The sequence below is a fragment of the Athene cunicularia genome (genome assembly GCF_003259725.1).
Source record: "Athene cunicularia isolate RWA chromosome 27 unlocalized genomic scaffold, athCun1 chr27_part1, whole genome shotgun sequence".
Taxonomy (NCBI): Eukaryota; Metazoa; Chordata; class Aves; order Strigiformes; family Strigidae; genus Athene; species Athene cunicularia.
In genome coordinates, this window is record NW_020799138.1 from 1035823 (window position 1) to 1056680 (window position 20858).

The following is a 20858-nucleotide window of genomic DNA, read 5'->3' on the forward strand; positions in this document are numbered from 1 at the left end:
TCCAAAACTCCAACGTTTTTGTGTCTTTTATTTCTGGGGCAGCGACAGCCTTTGCTTCACTGGAGGTGCAGGGAGGCAGCCGCGCACAGCCCGGCGTCGCCCATCCACCCCACGGCCCGGGGAGCTGCGGGGACGGCGCAGCGCGGGGTCGGTGTCCCCTCGGTGCTCCCGCACAGCTCCGGCGCTGCCGTTCTCCCCCCTGCGCTGCCCACGGGGCTCCCGGGGCTGTTTCCTCGGCCCCCCCCCTCGCGGCCTCCCCTCCCCTGGTACCGTGTCGGGGTCCCCCGCCGCCCGGGCGCGCTCCGAGTCCCCCTTTCCCCTGCCCTGCTCCCCTTCGGGCCCCCCCAGTCCGCCGCCCCTCACTGCCGCCGTCTCTCGCCCGCAGCCCGCCAACCCCCGGGTGCCCAAGGGCGATGACGCCAAGAAGCTGCTCTCGGTGGAGCACATCTACCAGAAGAAGACGCAGCTGGAGCACATCCTGCTCCGGCCCGACACCTACATCGGCTCCGTGGAGCTGGTCACCCAGGTGCGGGGGGAGGGTGGCGGGGCTGGGCCTGCCTGAGCTCCTCGGTGCAGGCGGGAGGTCATTCGCGTCTGTTCATAAAGCGCCAGACATCTGCTTTACAGACTGATGGTGCAGAAGAGGAGGCGTACCTGGGGGCTTAACGTACTTCTTGCCTTCTTTTCAGCAAATGTGGGTTTTTGATGAGGACCTGGGCCTTAACTGCAGAGAAGTGACCTTTGTGCCTGGCTTGTACAAGATCTTTGATGAGATTCTGGGTAAGGTGACCTCTGCTGAGTTGCCGATTGATGAGTTATTAACGGGTGCTGAATGTCTAAAAAAAACTGGAACTAAATGTGTAAGAAGTTAACAAATAAAAGACAAAGGTAAAAGTGTTTTTGTCTAGTCACATTTTGGACCAAGTGATGTCTAGTACGTAATTTGATGGATGGTGTTGGCAGAGGACGTTCATTGTTGATTGTGCTTGGAAATACTGGATACGAATGTCCTTCTGTTAGTGCTGTTTAATAATAAACCATCCGTGGGATGGCAGAGGACTCCATTACAGAACCAATCTCCTTCAGCCCAGAATTCTCCCTTCTGTGTTATATCTGCATACCAAGATGGATGTTAGACACAGTGTGTTGAATTTTTGCATTCATTCCACTGAAGACACTTTAATAGTTTGGTCTTGGTTGAGAATGTAATATTAATAACAATAATCTTTCCGTTCTAGTCAACGCTGCAGACAACAAGCAGAGGGATAAGAACATGTCATGCATTAAAATTACAATTGACGTGTAAGTTTTCTTTTATTTTTGATCCTTGCCTTCCCAACCCAAGTGTGTTAGATGCTCTCACTCAGAGGCTGCTCCGTGGGGCTGGTGTAGTGTTGGAGGGCTCTGCTAGGCGGCCGATCCAAGTTAGACAGAGTTTAATTCCCCGATTGTGAAAACCTTTTGCTCTGGTTAGACCCTGGGTCTCTTAGGGATTGCTGACTTGTGAAATGACTGTTCTTTTGTTGTTGTCCATTCTGGCCGTTTTCCTCTTCCTCCTCTCAACTTCCTCACTCTGCCATTGAGCAGAGAGGGGTTTTATCCGTGGTTGTCCATTTCACAGACGATATTTGCAGATTTGAGACTTGTCCTCCCTCTGCTGGCTGGTTCTGCACTTGCTGAACACAGATTTGCTCTTGATGAAATGGTCGCCTTTCCCCAGAGCTTTTGCATACTTGTTTCATAACTCAGTCATTTGCAGCCTTACAAACACATGTATGTTTTCTCCCTAGAGAGAATAACACAATCAGCATATGGAACAATGGGAAAGGTATTCCAGTTGTTGAACACAAAGTGGAAAAGGTCTTTGTGCCTGCTCTTATCTTTGGGCAGCTCCTAACATCCAGCAACTACGATGACAACGAAAAGAAAGTCACAGGTAGGGAAGACTTTAAAACACGCACTGATATTGCTGAGCAGCCTGACCAGTTTAAACGAGTGAACAGAACCAAGACGGGGAAAAAGGAAATCCTCAACACCACATGAAAATGGTGTTCTGAGGCCATCAGAGAGGTCTCCGTGCTCCGTTTTACTGTAATCACAGTACAAACATGGAGAACAGGAAAAACTAATCCCAATTAAATGTGGGTTTATAGTCACATACTGGGTTTGCAGGATATTGTTGCTTATTGACAGCTGTACCGAAGCAGCTCAACTCCTGTTAGTCTGGAATTCTTTTAGATGGTTTTGAAGAAAGGTAGTAGCACAACTCTGTTTTCCTTCTAATTCCAGGTGGGCGAAATGGTTATGGAGCCAAACTGTGCAACATATTTAGCACAAAATTTACTGTGGAAACCGCATGTCGCGAGTACAAGAAATTATTCAAGCAGGTATGAACGCTTCTCATTTCAGTAAGGTGCCACCTGAGATTTTCGAGTAAGACCCTAAGTTTTTTGTTCTAAAAATCTAGGTGTAATCTGCATTCAGTGCACCATGATTACAGCAAATTTGGCCCACAGTTATTGTACTGCAAAATATAATTCAAATGAATAATGAAGTGAGAAGACACAATCGGAATCTCGTTTTTAACCAGCTGGGTTTTTTTAATCTGAAAGCATTTCAAACTCATAGATCGGCTTACTGCCTTTGAAAACGAAGCTAGCTGCTTGTGTGCATTAGACTGGCAACTCACAAAACCTCCTTTTCTCAGACTTGGACTGACAACATGGGAAAGGCTGGAGAAATGCAGCTGAAATATTTTGATGGAGATGATTACACGTGTGTTACTTTCCAACCTGATCTGTCAAAATTCAAGATGACAATTCTCGATAAAGACATTGTAGCGCTGATGTCTCGAAGAGCTTATGATATTGCTGGATCCACAAAGGATGTCAAAGTTTTCCTAAACGGACAGAGGCTGCCTGTAAGTGAACCTTTAAAGGAAACAGCAATACCTGTATTTCTCATGCCATTTAAACAGATTTTGTTGAAACAATTTAAGTCATTACATGTAGTAAAGGGAAAGTTTGCCTGAGTGATTTTTCTCCCTGCTTTTCAGGAGGATATGAATTATTTATAGGAGCTGTTGTAAACGAGTTGTCTGCTTTCATCTGCATGCAGGTGAAAGGATTCCGCAGTTACGTGGACCTCTACCTGAAGGACAAAGTAGATGAAACTGGTAACGCACTTAAGGTGGTGCATGAGGAAGTAAACTCTCGGTGGGAAGTGTGTCTGACTTTGAGCGAAAAGGGCTTCCAGCAAGTTAGCTTTGTCAACAGCATTGCCACTACGAAGGTAACACTGCGTTAGTTTATTGCGTCAAGCTGATGCCATAGTCTTCATCGTTCATGTTCTTAGCTATTGTCAAATGTATGTGTGTTAGGGAAAAATACTTAGTGGCTTAATGTGGCAAAGACCATGCTTCAAGTTTGCAATAGATACACATACTTTTTTTTTTTTTAATGGAGTCACCACTGGGTCTTTGGTCCTGTTTTCCCTTAGGGTGGCAGGCACGTTGACTACGTAGCTGACCAGCTTGTGACTAAACTCATTGATGTTGTGAAAAAGAAGAACAAAAATGGAGTTGGAGTGAAGCCTTTTCAGGTACAATGGCAGAATTGCCCTAGTGGGAAACATAACTCTAGCGTTATCACAAACTGTGACTACAGCTTAATGCATTGCTACATTAATTAATAATATGTATTTCCATTATACAGACTACACATAAAATTGCTAATTATGGAAGTCTTGTATTTTCCAGTTTAAGCCAACTAACAATCTTCTCTTGGTCTGGCTGATGTATTTTGCAGTCAGAGCACTGCAAGTCAGTGAAGATGAACTAAAACTCAGTATCTGTTAGATAATACCTATTTAGGCTGAGAGCTGCTGGTCCTTGACACCCCAAATCACAGAACCTTGTTCAGGCATGTTCATTTGCTGTCCTAAATTCTTCCAAGTTATCTAGGAAAATTCAAAACCATAGTGATGAGTTTTTCATTTTTCCTCGCTGTGATTCTGACAGGTGAATGTCAGAACGCGCTGCTGTGGCTGAGAGGAGCCTGTGTAACGTGTGATGCTTCTTGTCTTTAACTGTAGGTGAAGAACCACATGTGGATTTTCGTGAATTCCTTAATTGAAAATCCAACCTTTGACTCTCAGACCAAGGAGAACATGACTCTGCAGGCAAAGAGCTTTGGCTCAACCTGTAAACTGAGTGAAAAATTTGTTAAGAGTGTAAGTATTGATACACGCAGATAGTCAAGGTGTCTGTGAAACTGCATCTTAGGTTTAACGTGGCAAATATATACATTTGAAGTAGTGTCGTGAACTAAAAAAGCATGTCACTTAAAATTCTGTCATTGGTAAGGCTTTTCTCACAGTTGTTTGGGCTTATTTTTTGTATTGCAGGCACTTAGCTGTGGTATTGTTGAAAGTGTCCTAAACTGGGTGAAATTTAAAGCTCAGAGCCAGCTGAATAAGAAATGTTCAGCTGTGAAACACACTAAGATTAAGGGTGTTCCTAAGCTGGATGATGCCAATGATGCTGGTAAGTGTTTTGCATCCTTTGTAACCAATTCTTTCAAAAACGGTTAAAACTTGTTCATTAGACAAGCAAAAAAATTGTCTCCTAAGGAAAAATGAGAAAACCTGTATTTATATCCCCATTTTACAGTCCCATCTACTTTGTTTATCCCCACTCACTCTACACAGCGCAACAAAACCTGTGTTAGAAAACGGTTAGCCCATTTGCGAGTGTGCAGGCTTTGATTTCACTTCTTAATCAGAAAATTAACTTCTTTTTTTTTTTCCCTCTTTTCAGGCAGCAAGCACTCTTTAGATTGTACGCTTATCCTGACTGAGGGAGACTCAGCCAAAACACTGGCTGTTTCTGGTCTGGGAGTGGTTGGTAGAGACAAATATGGAGTATTTCCCCTTCGTGGGAAAATGCTCAACGTCAGAGAAGCTTCTCATAAGCAGGTTAGTGGGAAACTCGTCACAGGCTGCGTGTGTGCTTTGGGTGATGCCGCGTGTTTTAACTGAGCCAGTACAGCTGCACCTGGACCCAGCTCACAGGAGCAGTGTCTTCAACACCTGGTCTCTTCAGCCCGCCTTGCTGGTTAAGTGGGAACGTTCCTTAAGTCCTGTTGGGTGTTCTGCCTGAAGGGGTAGTGTGTGTGCTGTGGACTAGAAAACGCTCGGAATGATCTAGGATAATTTAAGCATTAGACTTCAGTTTAGAAAACCACAGTGGCAAAAGACAACTGGCGAAGACAAAGCTCAGTCAATGGTGTACTTACGGCTGGATTTAGACTATTTTGAGATACATTTAAAGTCCGAAAGACAAGTTTTTATTCTGTGTGATCTCTTCCAGATTATGGAAAATGCTGAAATCAACAACATCATCAAGATTGTGGGTTTGCAATATAAAAAGAACTATGAAGATCAAGAATCTTTAAAGAGTCTTCGCTATGGAAAGATTATGATTATGACAGATCAGGTTAGGTTCACTCAAACTGAAAACTGGGAGAGGAAGAAAACCAACACTTGAATAGAGAGGAAAGAAGGAAACATTTATCTTCTCCCACTGCCATTTTTGTACCTAATTCTCTGTATTTTTCTTTCTGTCATTCTATGTTTTAGTGGATCATTACATCTTTTCAGCCACAGAACAAAACAGATAGAGGGGGGGGAGTAGCACCACCAAAATAACCGAATACCATCTTTCCCATCTGCTGGTTCAAGGTCCTTGGACCACTCCTTGGTCCCTTTTTGTTTCACCAAGAATGTGCTTTTTCCATTTCTCTTAATTTTCAGTAGCTAAACAATGCACGGTCACCTTTTTAGAGGGGATGGTTAATGGTGTCAGTTAGTTGGAATTATAGAATTATTTGCTATTGAGCTAAAAATTGGCAATTCCATCATGTCCCTGATTAAATGTGTGTGGGGTTTTTTTTCTTTTTAAACCAGGATCAAGATGGCTCGCATATCAAAGGTTTGCTGATTAACTTCATCCATCACAACTGGCCATCTCTTCTAAGGCACAACTTCTTGGAGGAATTTATTACTCCCATCATAAAGGCAAGGGTTGGGTGCTGGTAAGGTGAATGAGTAAGGATCCATTGTTCCAGATCTGCCTCTCATTTCACAGTTCAAATATCTGTTGGTTGTAGGTCTCTAAAAAGAAAGAAGAAATTGCATTCTACAGCATTCCTGAATTTGAAGAATGGAAAAACAGTACGCAGAACTACAATTCATGGAAAATCAAGTACTATAAAGGTTTGTAGGAAACTTACTATGGAGAAGGTAAATGATCCGAGTAAGAGTATTTGTGTAGCCCTGCTTTTGCAGAAAGGCTTTGAGACGAGTGTCCTCCCAGTCTCTTCCCTCCTAAGATATTTTGATTGCAAATACATGCAACATAAAATAGAAAAGGAAGGAAACAATAACCTCTTAACTGGATAAAATAATAAAATGTCTCAACACTGAACTACGGTATGTGCCCTCTTAGGCAGTTATGCTCGGGTTTATGTGCTGTTTTCCATAGTATAGTCCTCGTGTACCGTCAGGGCTGTAAGCTAAGTACTTATTTATATATTATATACTATATATATTTATATATTATATACTATATATCTATACTAAATACCAATAAGAAAGTTGCCAGCTGCAGAACAATGGCTGGATGATGGGGAATCATTTCCAATTTGCAGTTAATCATGTTGGATACCTACAGGAGTTACAGACAAAATCCAAAAGTACAACACACACCTGCTCACTTCTCCGTAGTCCTCGTGACTTTTGGGCTACCTCACATCTCATTGTGAAGTAACCTAAATTTTCAGTAAGTCATCTTCATGCTGTACATTTATAGCATGCATCACAGAAACGAGACGTGGCAAAACACTTCCCTGAAACTGAAACTTCATTTAAGCCAGAAGTTATTAGGATTAACTAGGACTGTCTCTGCAGGTTTGGGTACCAGCACGTCGAAGGAGGCTAAAGAATACTTTGCGGATATGGCAAAGCATCGAATTGGCTTCAAATATTCCGGTCCCGAAGATGATGCTGCGATCACCCTGGTAACTAACATTTAATTGCTGACTTATTACCTTTGGTATTCCGCTGCTTAGTGCTGTGTATTTTCTCTTAAAATGCTCTTAGAGGCCTTTGGGCCTGAGACAGTCTCTTTGTTACCAAGGCTACGGCTTCGGTCCAACCAGTAGAAGCAAATCTGGCCACAGACCTCAGGCCAAGAGTACCCTTTTAATGATGGCTTTTAAATATAGCTCAGAACAAACTAATCACTACAAAGCAATTGACATTTTCAGACACAACAGTAAATATTCCTTTAACATTTTTCTGCATGTTCTGCTGCAGTTTTCTCCAAGTCAGACCTTCCCTTTCTCCCCCAGACTTCTTGCAAAATGCTTCACCAGTGGATTAAACCAGTCCTCGTTTCTGTGAACTTCATCACCTCCAGTAGCTGTTGATTCTTAAGTTTCTGAGCTATTGGGCAATGCCAAAAAAAGTTTTTTTCCCCAAACATTTCCCATCAGATCTGCTTTAGTGTTCCTTTGTTGTGTTTAGAATTCATACATTTAAACCTAACTGCCATTTCTCCTAAAGACTGGTGGAAATTATGCTCTTGAGATGTTTAGTGCCAATAAAATTGCACTTCTTGGGCTGTTAAATCAATCTGTTTAGCACGTTATTCTCCCAGGTAAACTCTTCGGGTATGCTTGCTTTTTCTCAAGTGATCCAATAAGGCACACCACAAAATGTTCTAGAATTGAGTTCCTTTTCATTTTGTAATATACAGGCCTTTAGCAAGAAGAAGGTAGAAGAGCGAAAGGAGTGGCTGACTAATTTCATGGAGGATAGAAGACAACGGAAGCTGCATGGTCTGCCAGAGGTAAAAGGTTTATTTCTGTGAAGGAAACTGGTTTCTTGTCCCCTGGTCTGCTCTCGGCTTCAGTCTGGCCACGCGGGAGCTGCCCACAGCTCAGTCAGGCAGTCACCAGCTTCCAGGACGTTAAAAATGTTTCAGGATTCTGCAGAGCAGCTTCTCTCATCCGTGTAGCATCACTGTCAATTGTCCAACAGTTCATTTAATTTTCAACTCTTATCTTCCAAATTGCTTTATCAATAGGGATATGATAACTCGAGCAGGACTGTATGAAGACTTTTTATTTCTCAAAAATTGGGCTTGCATCATGGGAAGCAGTGGCTCACTTTGCCACGCTAAGAAAGTCAGCACTTGAGCTGAGTTTAGTTAGGCTTACAGGGAGCTTCCATTTTAGTGAAACTAGCCCAGCATGAGCTAAGAAACAGCTTAGACCTTGTTTAGACTAAGGCAGTCGTGTACCTTTTTCTCTTAGGAATACCTATATGGGAAAAACACTCATTACCTGACGTACAACGACTTCATCAACAAGGAGTTAGTGCTGTTCTCAAACTCAGATAATGAAAGATCAATCCCATCCCTGGTTGATGGTAAGTTATTTCAAGGTAGTGATTCCACCCAGTGCATTCCCCAGAACTTCGTAACTGAGTGTTTGTATGTCACATCATCACCAGAATCGGGGAACCTGCGGGGTTTTCAGGGTCAGTGTTCTGAAGGCTGTTTTCCGATATCCAAGTTTTTTAATCTTTGGTTTAAACGTCTCATCCATTTTGTAGTATATTATGGCATTACCTCACTCTCCCGGTGTAGAATCTTCAGGTGCATAAGTAGTTTTTAGTCTGTAGAGAGCAGAAGCGAAGTGAAACACGTTGTGTGTTCTAATCACACGGTCTTTTCTTTTTTTTATACAGGCTTGAAGCCAGGCCAAAGAAAAGTTCTGTTCACGTGTTTCAAACGAAACGATAAGCGGGAGGTGAAGGTTGCTCAGCTGGCTGGTTCTGTAGCTGAGATGTCCTCATACCATCATGGTGAAGTAAGAACCTGGCCTGGTTGTACAGAATGCTTTTTAAATGAAAGACAAAAAGCCCTTCTGTTGCCTCGACAGTTAAGATGTCTCTAAAGCAGGATTAGATGTTTGAGTACAAAAGCCAAACAAAGTGGCTGTATAGCTGCTGTTAATCCCTCAGTATTTATTTAGTGGTCAGTCTGCCTGTCCTACCTAGACTTTATGGGGGTATATTTCCTTCAAAAAGTAAAATGGGGGAAAAACTCGCTTTATTTGTAATAGATTTAGGCAGATGTTAATAGTCTTTCTACCTTGGTAAGGAGAAGTTAAGCACTAAAACAAGCTTCTCTTGGGAGACTGATAGAGTCTTTCACTGGAGGTTTCAAGAACAGGTTGTTAGCAATACGTGGTGGGTCACTGGAATATATCTAGTCATCCACGGGTGAGAGTTTGCTCTGGTATTTTATTAGTTAATCCTCTCTATCAGTTACATTCTTGGTGTGAATTTTGCCTTTAACTTCATCCGTTCAGTGAAGAATTCTGCCTCTTTAGCTTTGAACGTTCCTTTCTTGCAGGCATCACTGATGATGACTATTATTAACTTAGCTCAGAACTTTGTGGGCAGTAACAACCTCAACTTGCTGCAGCCCATTGGTCAGTTTGGCACAAGGCTGCATGGTGGGAAGGACTCTGCCAGCCCTCGATACATCTTCACAATGCTCAGGTCAGCATTAAAGTTTTCTTACTGTCATAAATATTCTGAGCGTGTTACAGGGCTCAATTTGACAGCGTTTAAAATGAAAAATGAATTTACTTTTTCCCTTTAAAACTTTGGACTACTTGCATACTTGGCATAGCAACAAATGAAGTGTGATTTGGATCCGAGATTCAGATATGTAAACTTGGTTATCATCCCAGAGAACAGAAAGGCATAGCATAGAATATGGAAATGGGAGCGAAAACAAAGGGAAAAATTTGGGTAGGATAAGAAAAAATGAGCTTGAGTAGGGAGAATGAAGTTTGAGTATCTGAAAGTCCAGCGGCCACACGGGTTGAACTTGATCAAATCTGTGACTTGAGCCTGTGCGTGGTTGTACCAGAGCAAGGTACCCCAGGAGCTGGAGCCTTCCCAGGCATCAAACAGCTGATCTACACGTGCTCGGTGGTCGCTGTTCTGTAACAAGAATTTGGGCTTTAATTTTCGTGCCTGTTCTAGCCCACTAGCACGGCTGCTGTTCCCACCAATGGATGACAATATCCTCAAGTTCCTCTACGACGACAACCAACGCGTGGAGCCGGAGTGGTACATGCCCATCATCCCCATGGTGCTGATCAACGGGGCGGAGGGGATCGGCACCGGCTGGTCCTGCAAGATCCCCAACTTCGATATCAGGGAAGTCGTGAACAATATCCGTCGCCTGATGGATGGAGAAGAGGCCTTGCCAATGGTAAGTAATGTGTTTCTAAGCCAGTGTCTCCCTCGTTGGTTTATTCAGCGCACATTGGAGCGTTTCATGCAAGTGCTTGAATACAGCAGCATCCACACAGAGCTGAACGCGGCGTTCTCTTCTGCTTAGCTTCCTAGTTACAAGAATTTCAAAGGCACCATACATGAGCTGGGTCCTAACCAGTACGTGATAAGTGGTGAAGTGTCTATTATCGATTCTACAACCATCGAGATCACCGAACTGCCCGTCAGAACGTGGACACAGGTAACAAAGACTGAATTTGCCCCGGGAATGTATAGTTTACCCCATAAAGCAAAACGTGATGGGTGGATTTTGGAGCTTTTTGGCTTCGTGGCAAACACGGGTCTGACTGATTCTTTTCCTCAGACATACAAAGAGCAAGTCCTGGAGCCAATGTTAAACGGGACTGAGAAGACACCCCCACTGATCACAGACTATAAAGAATATCACACAGACACGACAGTGAAGTTTATAGTGAAGATGACCGAAGAAAAACTAGCTGAAGCTCAAGCAGCGGGACTGCATAAAGTCTTCAAACTCCAAACGAGTTTGACATGCAACTCCATGGTATGTAATAGATTTTACTGCGGAAAGTCCTTGCTTTAACTCAAAGACTGTGTGGACAGCTGCCGCTGCTGCGTGTTACGAAAATCCTCTCGCAGTAACCTATTCACTTTGATTTTTCTGCTGTTACTGGTTTTAAATCAGCTTTTGAAATATGCTTCGAAAGGTCAGGAGACTGGCTTGGGAATGGGCCTGGAGTGCTGTGGCTGTGCCTGCAGGAGTCAGAGTGATCTGAAATCACACGGTTTACAGAGACCTTTGCTGTGACAACAGCACTGCCATAGAGCGTCCGAGTCTGACTGTCTGCAGGCTTGATGCAAGATGTTTATCCTACAGATAGCTTTCAGATTCGAGTAACCTTAAACCCTACTGTGTGTTTTCAAGAACTCAGAAATTCTGAAAGTGTCTCTGCTGCTGTGCTTGCAAACTGAATTTCTAAACCAGCACTAAGGTTTTCTAATTTGTTGGCCTAATAATTCCATTGTCCTCCCGCACCTGTGTTACAGGTAATTTTCGGTGGTTTTTGCAAATCGGTTTTATCATCATAACGCCTGTGTTCTTTCATCTAGGTTCTTTTTGACCACGTTGGCTTTCTCAAGAAGTACGACTCTCCCCAGGATATTCTGAAGGAGTTCTTTGAACTCAGGCTCCGCTATTACAACCTGCGAAAAGAATGGCTCATTGGGATGCTGGGCGCCGAGTCCGCGAAACTGAGCAACCAGGCTCGGTTCATCCTGGAGAAAATAGATGGCAAAATCGTGATCGGTACGTGGTGTTCTTGGTGACTTGGTTTATAAAACTGGGAGCAGAACTAGGGGCTCCCTGGAGTTCTGTCAGCACCCCCTCGGCCCCGGCTGGCTCTTAAGGACCTACGCCGGCGCTTATCTTTCTGTTCCAGTAACACACAAGAGGTGAACACTTCCCCGAGTCTCTGGTTTACACAGCATTATGCAGGTGTTAATTAAAATGGGATACTCGTACAGCTTTCCTACTGCGTGTCTGACGCTATTTTGAGAGTAAAAATTTCTTTTTAATAGTCTAGCAATCGTTCCTATCTATTTTTAACTCGTCAGGAATAAGTGTTAAGCGCTGGTGGGGTCAGGAAGGGGTAGCGTTTTCTGTTCAAACACATAAACCTGTATCTCTCCATTATCTTTGTGAACCTGTGCAGACATACTCCAAATCAGTGTTCTCAGTGGATTGGGGTTTCAAACTTAGAAGATACTCAAGTTAGCAGCATCTGAGAATCATGAGCTGGAAAAAGAAGCAGGTCTTTGTTCCCAGCATTCCTATTTTTCACTCAACTTTTCCACCTCGGACTCAAAGGCAGTCTGTCTTTCACTTCCACTCCTGGAGGATGCAGCTAGGCAAAGTGTCGTAAGATGCTTTGTGCTCTCTGTCTGGAGGCAGCCCCGTAATCCCAACAGCCTACGTGTTTGACTTGACTCAGGAAGAGAAATAATTCCCTTGAAACGCATTTTCTTGGGTTTTTGTAATAAGTAGTTCCAAGGCTGACAGAGCTGGTTTCATTTGTATTTGTCTCATGGTTGATTGCTTCTGATATCTTAAAAAGGAACAAATTCCAGCTGAGGCATTGCCATTGGTCGGGGCAGTTATAGCATAAATTTCCCAGGTGACATCTAACGAGGTGCAAGCTCTACCAAAGTCTGAGTGCTATCAGGAGTTTTTTCACTCCACCTGCCTATTATTGTGAAACATTTTTGATACCATCACGTCTTTTTTTTTTTTTTTCCCCACGTTCAAAAACTACTTTGGGTGGGGAAATGCATATATGGAAATGAAGAAAAAAAAATATTTACAGTGCTCTGGCAGGGGCTTCTGGCAGCATAGGAGCAATGCTGACCCGACAAATCACCTGCTATGTGGGAACTTTTTAGGTGTTATTTCAGGCTCTTCCACGTGTCCCACCTCTGATGAGGAAAGGCTGTTTTAGAGCCCAATAGGATGCTGAGCTGCTAGAACTATGGGATCCAAAATTTAAAGCTCATCTGTCTTTCCCAACAGTGATTGGTAGTGGTCGCTAACTGACAATCCTGAAATGTCTGTTTACAGAAAACAAACCCAAGAAAGAGCTGATTCAGGTTCTTATCAAGAGAGGGTACGAATCTGACCCAGTGAAGGCTTGGAAGGAATCACAAAACAAGGTAAATCTTCAGTCATCCTCCCCAAAGAGATCCGAACCTGCCCCCATCTCTGAAGCTTCATAATTCATGTGAAGAAGCCCAAGTGGCTTTTCAGTTTGTAGGATCCGAGACCTTGCGCGTCGGGTATGTCTGCGGTAGGGAACGGGCACGCAGAAATTCAGTCCCTTGTTCAGCAGGCACCGAGACCTGCTCCTTGGGGTTTGAGTCCTCTTGCCACACCAACTCCTGCCCTTCCTTAAGGGTTTCCTTCTGCCCGTGGGACGCAGCTGTGGAAGGGCTGTGAGGAAGGCGACAGTTTTAAGTAGCCTGAGGAGAGAATCTGGAGTTTCGAGACAGAGAGGCTAAATAGAGAGAGCAAAAGAGATTTGGAGAATTGTTTTTGCAGATGGATTCCTCTGTGCGATAGCAGCTGAGGCTTTACCTCGCTTTGCCCAGTTCCAAATTGTTCTCGAATTGTCTGGGACACCATAAGCATGTGGAGTGCCTGTGATCAACAGCCCTACCCTTGTATGCCAACGGATTTGTTGACAATGTTTGTTTTAAATTTACATTCAGGAAGAGGAGGAGGAGAGGGAGGAGGAGGCAGAGGAGGGTGACAAAGAACCAGCTGCCGATACTGGACCTGACTTCAACTATCTACTGAACATGCCCCTTTGGTATCTGACCAAAGAGAAGAAAGATGAGCTCTGTAAGCAGAGAGATAACAAAGTATGTTCCTTTTCTTAGAAAAGCATTGTTTTATCTTTTTTTTTTTTTTTGATGGTGGATTAAAATATATGACTGGTGACTATCTACTGTGATTCCCTTTAGGAAAAGGAGCTGGAAGACCTTAAGTGCAAGAGTGCCTCTGATCTGTGGAAGGAAGACCTTGCTGTCTTTGTTGAAGAACTTGATGTATGTCAGAGTTCAGTGCAGATGGCTGACTCCCTTGTAGTCTTATCCACCAGCTCTTTATTGACTTTTTTGTCATAACAAGGAAACTAAAAATGATAGCTCCTATGTCTGGCACTCACTGAGGAGAAGAAAGCTTCCTTCACCTTCCCAGCTTGGACAGGAGTAGTGCTGCTTTGGGCCAGGGAGTCCAAACAGGGTGGCTCTTGGAAGGTGGTCAACTACCAGTCTGAGTAGTGGGGCTTGAGAGAAAACCAGTGCCAGGATGTAGTCTGAGGAGTTGTAGATCCAAGGGGGTTTTGGACACGGAAAAGGTGAGGGAGGAGCTGTACTTCACCGAACAGAGCCCGGACTGTGGGCAGGTGTCTGCACCATCACACCTGGTCCCTGCCCGTGTCTCTTCTTACTCCCCACGTAACCAAACTACAGCTCTGGCTGGATCATTGCTTGAAAATGTGCAAATGTATAGCAGAGCGGGAAGCTTCATTTAACCTGACGGTAGGAAATCTATCAGCAAGTATTGAGTGCTTTACTGCAAAGGGCTGTGATGGTGGGTTTTTTTCAGCAGTCCACTGTTTCGTTTGTATTCTCACGGTTGTTTTCTCTTATGCTCACCTCTGCAGGCGGTGGAAGCCAAGCAAATTCAGGATGAGAAGGCAGGGTGTGGTGGTAAACCTCTAAAGATGAAAGGAGGGAAAATGAAGGTGAAGAAGGAGCAACTGCCAGAAGTAATGCCATCACCTCATGGCATAAGGGTTGTTCCTCAGATAACTGCAGAGATGAAGGCAGAGGCAGAGAAGAGAACTAAAAAGAAAATAAAGGTAAAAAGAAACACTCGGAATGTTCAATCTTTCTTTACATCCTCTTCAATAAGGCCCTAAAGAAATGCAAGCTCCTGCCAGCTGAACTCGTCCCAATGAAGCAGCTACGCAGGGAGAGGGATGGAGTCTGAGGACCTGGGAAACTGCTCAGTCTGAGGGAGAACAGATTCACTAATGTATCAGGAGTTGGCTTGGAGGGAAATCTTTTGGCAAGAGCATGTATCGCAGTGTCAGAGATGGTTTGGTAGCTTAGCAATGAAAAGACAGATGCAAGTAAGGTTGTTCTAGGTGTCTTGGGGATTTTATAAATCCTCTAGCAGGCAGGAAGTACAGCTGGTGAATTCACTTCTCCAGGACAGCCTTTGCATTTCCAGTAACACTTTCAGCTCCTCAATGCCATTATTGTTCTCAGTATCAAGGAGAGAAAGATCATCTAACTCTTTTTTTGATAGGGCTAGCTGAAATTGGGCCATTCAGCCACTTGCAACGTAGGTAATTAAAATATCCCCTCGCCTGTTTTGACCTGTAAGCCCGACATCGCTCCTTTCCTACAGATGGTTCCATCGAACAGTTTTTCCAAATAACTTGCGCTGTTGTTTTTAACCCGCCCAGTTCTGTCAGCGCATCCTCAACACGCCCTGGAGCCATCCCATCAGCACACAAAGGCAGCACCAAAGCCCGCTCGGGAGTGGGGACAAAGTTCCTGTTTTTGTAATACTGAATTTTGTGTTTTAAGTCACCTGATCTGGGGACAGGTCACATCTGATTTACTTGGCTGTAATCAATTTTACACGCAGTTTGTTTCACAGACTCCGGGTTTTTTTTGTATCACTGACTTTGGTGCATCTAAAATAAGCAGCTCCTTTCTGCATTACTCTGTGTGCCACTTCTAATTGTGTGAGCTGACTCGCTATCTGTTTGATATCTGCTCGTATCTTCAGACTGAAAAAAATGAGTTCGATGAGAACCAAGAAGAAAATACATCAGGAGACAAAGGGTCTTCAGACCTTAAGCAGAAATTAAAGCTGAAGACTAACACTGAGCGAGGTAAATGCTTTTACATGTTATTCCATCAGTGGAAAGTGAGGGGAAGGGCTGTAAATCTGGTTATCTGACCCCTTCCTGAAGGTGATGAGTAACATCGAGGATCTGTATTTTTGGAAAAACAGGGAAAGTGATTCGGGGTAGCAGCCCAGCAGGATAGATGACTCTTCCTCTTTGATGTTTAAGTCAGAATCCTCTGAGTTTAGTGATGTATTTCTAAGTTGAGCTTGAGCTGCTGAGCCCAAAGTGCAGATGGAAGTTCGCTGCCTCATCCTGCCTCCCGATATTTTGCAGGTCATAAGAGGCAGGCCACTCTACCTTTTAAACCATTAAAGAAAATGAAGAAACGAAACCCTTGGTCGGACTCGGGGTCCGGTTCAGAGTCTGATTTTGAGGCACCTCCTCAGAGAGAGCGAGTGGTTCGCCGAGCGGCAGGTGGGTGAGGACACAAATGCGGAAGAGGGATGGTCTGTGGGGGAGAAACCGGAACAGGCCATTTAGAGAGTCTGAGATGTCAGTCAGAAATAATTCTTATTTTACTGTATGCAACAACTAAATATTTCTGCCTTTTGAGCAGATCTTCATGATGCTTTTCAAGGAAAAGCAAAAAATTGGGAACTAGAGAAATAAGGTTATTTGCTTTATTGACACAACTGTCTTGGCAAACCAAGTGCCTTGTTGGGAAGCGAGTGCAGGATACGGTTGTGATGTGGAGTCTTCTCACTGGCACTCTCAGTATCTGCTTGGGTTTAGTCAGATCTTTATTTTTACTGCAGTTACTGCAGCCAAAATATTGAAAAAGAAACTGAGCTGCATATTGTCAAATGTGTAAAATAACACATCTGTGTCATGTCATCAGCCAAAGTCAAGACCATCGTCAGTTCGGACTCGGATCCAAATCTCTCCAGCTCGGATGAGGAGTCGGAATTTCAGGTCAACAGTGAATCGGATACGCCCCCCCCTAAAATCCCATCTCCCAAACCCAAAGCTGCTCCAAAGTGAGTATTTCTCCACATAAGTCACTGGAAATCAGTTGTGCTTTTGGTGTTGATGCTACATAGAAACCAACGGCTCTTTCCATTCCGTGCACCTATCCGCGCATCCTACATTGAAAAAAATACTTGTGGTTTTGTATTCCAGGGAAACCGCTGAAAAAGCAGCTAAAGCTCCCAAGCAAAAGCCAGTGCAAAGTGCTGCCCCCGGTGAGTACAAAGACCTCCTCACCCCCCCGAGAGCACGCTGGGCATTCTGACACGTTCATCACAAGACCTTGCAAAGAAACTCTGATGCTGGGGGTACCAGCTGCTTTCAGTGCACCAGGCTTTTTTTGTCTGTTTCTAACTTGAATTTGCGATTTAATCCAGTTTTAATAGTTGTTCTTTTTATAAAGTGGATCAAAATTACTTCCTTCTGCTCTAATGTTTATAGCCAGCGTAGATAATTTGACTATTTCTGCTTTCTTTATTCAGTTCAGGTCCAAGATGTTGATAATGGAAATGTGAGTCAAGATTCTGCAGCTCCTCCTGTTGTTGTGCCTCACGCTAAGGCCGCGCCTAAAAAAACTGCTGCAGCTAAGAAGGCCAGTGCCACTACAGGTAAGGCAAAGCCTAGTAAAAATCTTTTTTAGATAACGATTATTATTATTCCTGTGGGAAACAAGTCTGAGTGATTTTGCTAGGCAGAAGGCTGAATAACTTGATTTTTCATTTCAGAAGTGATCTGAGGTTTGTGGCAAAGGTTGCCTAGTTGTCATTTTTAAAGCAGTCCTGTTTCCAAACATATCATGTTCTAGTTCATCTCAGACATGCTCGAAGGGAGTGAATTTTAGTTTGGGAACAGGAAAAGTGAATGCTTCCTACAGTGCTATGTAATACTTGGCAGAAATAATCCGAGTGGAATTTGTGTCTTGCAGTCAATGTTCTACTTCGTGTCTTTTGGGGGAGAAAGCTACTTGGTAGCTTGCTTCCCAGGAAGAAGAAAAGCTGCTTTGGGGTGGCTTGATCTTACTTAGTGCTAGCTCGACCTCACAAATCTACAGCATTTGATTCAGGTTTATTTCAACTTAAGCGCCCGGAGCCTTTGTCAAACTCTGAGAGCTGTTTTGCATATTCCATCAGTAGCTGGTTTTGATCCCAGCAGTAAAATAGTGCTACTTCACAGCAAAATAGCTGTTTCTTCCACTTCTAAATTGAGACAGCCTATTATCATTCAGAAATGGCCTGCTCATTTCAGCTTAACTTGGAGACATGCTTCAAGATATGCTGTTAAAAAAGATGTTGAAATATAGGTAAGAACAAACTCCTCGTGTGTAACCCTTTAGGTGGTAAATTCATTCCTTCCCCGTGCCAGAGTCTGAAAGGTGTAAGATTGGTCACGCGGCCTTGAGAGTTCTGGACTTTTCGATCTGAAATAGTCTGTAAATTGCTTTGGGTACGTTTTAATTTGATCCTCTGAATGTCTTGGAACTAAGGCGATAAACAACCTCGATTCCTCATACTCTTGGTAAAGAGAAATCTGTCGAGAAAAGCTGCTTCCGAACGAGGCGACCCACGCGCTGACCCCGGGGCCAGCCCAGAGCCCCGCTCCTGCTGGGCAAACGCCGGACGAGAAGGGAAGGCAGCAAGACGAGGGCTTAAACTAAAGGCAGAGCTCTGTTTCAGATAACCAGCCGTCCATCATGGATCTTCTGGCCAAGAAAAAGGCTGCGCCCAAGCCCAGCAAGGCGGGGAAGGAGGGACCCCTGGACGCCAAGGCTGGAGGAGCCGCAGGGGACAAGAAGCCCGCCCAGACCAAGGGACGGAAAGTCACCCGCAAGCAGCCGAGGGCTTTCATTTCGGATTCGGATTCAGATTCGGATTTCGGCTCGAAACCTTCCAAATCGGTTGCAGCAAAGGTTTGTCCCCGCGGGGAGCCGAGGGGGTGCCCGGGCCGTGCTGGCGCTGGCAGAAGCGGCGGAGGCAGCACCTCCCCCCCGACACCCGTCTGCTGCGGCGCCGGGCGCGGGGAGGGGGGGTCGGGCCCAGCAGCCGCCTCCCCCGTGACACCGCGGGGCGGTTGCTGGGAGCTGAGTGTTCCCAGCTTTACGCTCGCCTTCACCGTTTGCCTCCCGGCTCTGCTTCCCCTCCAGAAATCCAAGCTGGAAGACGACGATGGCTTCACCGGTGGCTCCACCGCTCGTGCCGACAGCCCCGTAGCAGCTGCCGCCCCCGCCAGGCCCGGACGACTCAAAAAACCCGTCCGGTACTTGGAGGAGTCCGACGAGGACGATCTGTTTTGAATTTTTATGAAGATTTTTAAACCGCTGAAGCAAACCCATCTCCAAACTGGCCTTTCGCAGTGCTCTCGCCAAAGAACATCTCAGACTGGGAAGTCTTTTTACTGAATTTAAGCTAGTCCATAAATGTTTGTTAGAACTGACTACAGTTCTATTTTTCTTGGTTTTAAGTAACTGAAATTTGTTTAAACGGAACCCCCCTCCTTTTTTGTGAACACTGCAGCCATGTGCCCAGCCAGTGCTGATGCACTTCCCTCTCCCTATTAGTTAGATGGAATCTTTCCACCCCTTTGGTCATTTTAACGTTAAAGTAGACTTTAGAACGTTTCCAGTCCTTTAAAATACCCTCACGTAGATACCTTCCTCCTTAGATATCTTAAAAAAATAATAAAATAGGTAAGCTTTTAACTCCACAACCCTGGGGACACAGCGTGAGGCGTCGGCGTTCAGAGCTCCGTGCTCGTGTTTTTCTCTCTCGCAGCCCTTTACGCCCGTGCAGGCCCCTGTTCAGCCTCCGCCACGTTGAGTTTTACCCCGTCGGGTTTTTTAAAACCCAGATTTAGCGACGGGGCTTTGCGCAGACTTGTCTCCTCTCTGCGCTCGGCGTTGGCAGTTTTATCTCCTGCCTGGCTGCCAAGAAACCCCGTGCTGGGCTGGGTCGGCCCTGAGGTCACCCCCAGGTGAGAGGTGGCCGGCGGCTGGTGGCCAGGACAGACCTTTGCTGGCCCGAGCTCCCTGATCTGCCTGTGTCCTGGTCCCTTCCCCGGAGAGTTTATCTGCTTGTGCTCTGCTTTTCCTAGAGCCCTTCCTCTACAACTATTTCTTCACTGTCTTGTCAACGTGAGTTTTTTTGTGTGTTTTTCTGTCCTGATTTTTCTGTCCTTTTTAATATTTATATAATAATAATAATAAAAAGTGTTTTTACTTGAGTTTTTGTCAATAAAAAGGAATCGTCCTCAGCTGCCTGTGCCCGCGCTTTTCCCTTGCGCCGGCTCTCCGGAGCGGGGTGTCTCTCTTCGTGGTGAGTACCTGAAACCTTTCCGGGGGGGGGAGAGGCCTCTGCTCCCTCCCTGCGCTGCCGGGCTGAGGCTCCTCTCCCTCCTCTGGCTCCTCATTTCTGCGGCGCGTTTGAGTTTTGTTACGGAAACTGGCTCCGGCCCTGCTCCCCGTGGGGCTGGTGGAGCTGCCCGAGGTGCCGGCTCAGGTGCTGCTCGGACGTTCCTCACCCTCAGCAGGGCTTTGCAAAGCCCCAGCCTGGACCCGCGCCCTCGGCCCAGCTTTCCCAATTCCTGTGAAGGCCACAGTGCCTCCCCATCCCCGAGCCCCAACTTCTGCTTTTGCAGCCGCAGGTGAGTGAGGCTTGAAGTTTCAACCAGCCTGAAGAGATATTTTTTCTCCCAGTGCTGGGTTTGTGCTAAGCTGGGCCTAAGTTGTGGCCCTGGGGGGCTGCTTGGCTGCGGGGAGCACGCGGCCACCTCTGCTGCGGCAGAAATGGGGGTTCAGGGTGCGGGGTCCCTGCGGCACAAGGGATTGGGGTCCTTAACGAAGCCCCCGGGTGGGACCTCCCCTGTCCCGGTCCCAGCCTGGGGCCCCCCCTTGGGGCCCCCCCCTCCCTGTCCCCTGGTGCTATCGGTGCCACCAAGGTGCTTTGCTGGAACCCGGTCAAGTGTGGGAAGCGTCGTCAGATTTTCCACTGCCGGGCTCTGGAGAGCGTCTCCAGCGCG

At 45.3% G+C, this 20858-nt stretch overlaps 2 protein-coding genes across 2 annotated transcripts in view; one reads left to right on the plus strand and one right to left on the minus strand.

Annotated features, from left to right (window-relative positions):
• The window catches only part of TOP2A (DNA topoisomerase II alpha), a 21607-nt gene extending 1724 nt beyond the window's left edge, over window positions 1-19883 (plus strand). The window contains exons 7-40 of the mRNA XM_026864595.1: window positions 349-526; window positions 690-780; window positions 1239-1302; window positions 1791-1936; window positions 2290-2387; window positions 2708-2920; window positions 3118-3291; window positions 3499-3600; window positions 4093-4230; window positions 4405-4543; window positions 4817-4974; window positions 5369-5494; window positions 5965-6075; window positions 6168-6273; window positions 6967-7076; window positions 7817-7909; window positions 8376-8490; window positions 8812-8933; window positions 9482-9630; window positions 10123-10354; window positions 10484-10618; window positions 10742-10942; window positions 11509-11704; window positions 13013-13104; window positions 13660-13812; window positions 13915-13998; window positions 14619-14816; window positions 15758-15863; window positions 16155-16295; window positions 16720-16858; window positions 17001-17062; window positions 17330-17455; window positions 18521-18753; window positions 18988-19883. Of these exons, the coding sequence (XP_026720396.1) occupies window positions 349-526; window positions 690-780; window positions 1239-1302; window positions 1791-1936; window positions 2290-2387; window positions 2708-2920; window positions 3118-3291; window positions 3499-3600; window positions 4093-4230; window positions 4405-4543; window positions 4817-4974; window positions 5369-5494; window positions 5965-6075; window positions 6168-6273; window positions 6967-7076; window positions 7817-7909; window positions 8376-8490; window positions 8812-8933; window positions 9482-9630; window positions 10123-10354; window positions 10484-10618; window positions 10742-10942; window positions 11509-11704; window positions 13013-13104; window positions 13660-13812; window positions 13915-13998; window positions 14619-14816; window positions 15758-15863; window positions 16155-16295; window positions 16720-16858; window positions 17001-17062; window positions 17330-17455; window positions 18521-18753; window positions 18988-19137 (4681 nt within the window). The 3' untranslated portion in view covers window positions 19138-19883. The remainder of the gene's footprint in view (window positions 1-348; window positions 527-689; window positions 781-1238; window positions 1303-1790; window positions 1937-2289; window positions 2388-2707; window positions 2921-3117; window positions 3292-3498; window positions 3601-4092; window positions 4231-4404; window positions 4544-4816; window positions 4975-5368; window positions 5495-5964; window positions 6076-6167; window positions 6274-6966; window positions 7077-7816; window positions 7910-8375; window positions 8491-8811; window positions 8934-9481; window positions 9631-10122; window positions 10355-10483; window positions 10619-10741; window positions 10943-11508; window positions 11705-13012; window positions 13105-13659; window positions 13813-13914; window positions 13999-14618; window positions 14817-15757; window positions 15864-16154; window positions 16296-16719; window positions 16859-17000; window positions 17063-17329; window positions 17456-18520; window positions 18754-18987) is intronic.
• Window positions 19620-20858, minus strand: part of WIPF2 (WAS/WASL interacting protein family member 2) — a 37197-nt gene continuing 35958 nt past the window's right edge. Inside the window, exon 6 of the mRNA XM_026864596.1 lies at window positions 19620-19798. Within this exon, the coding sequence (XP_026720397.1) occupies window positions 19620-19798 (179 nt within the window). The remainder of the gene's footprint in view (window positions 19799-20858) is intronic.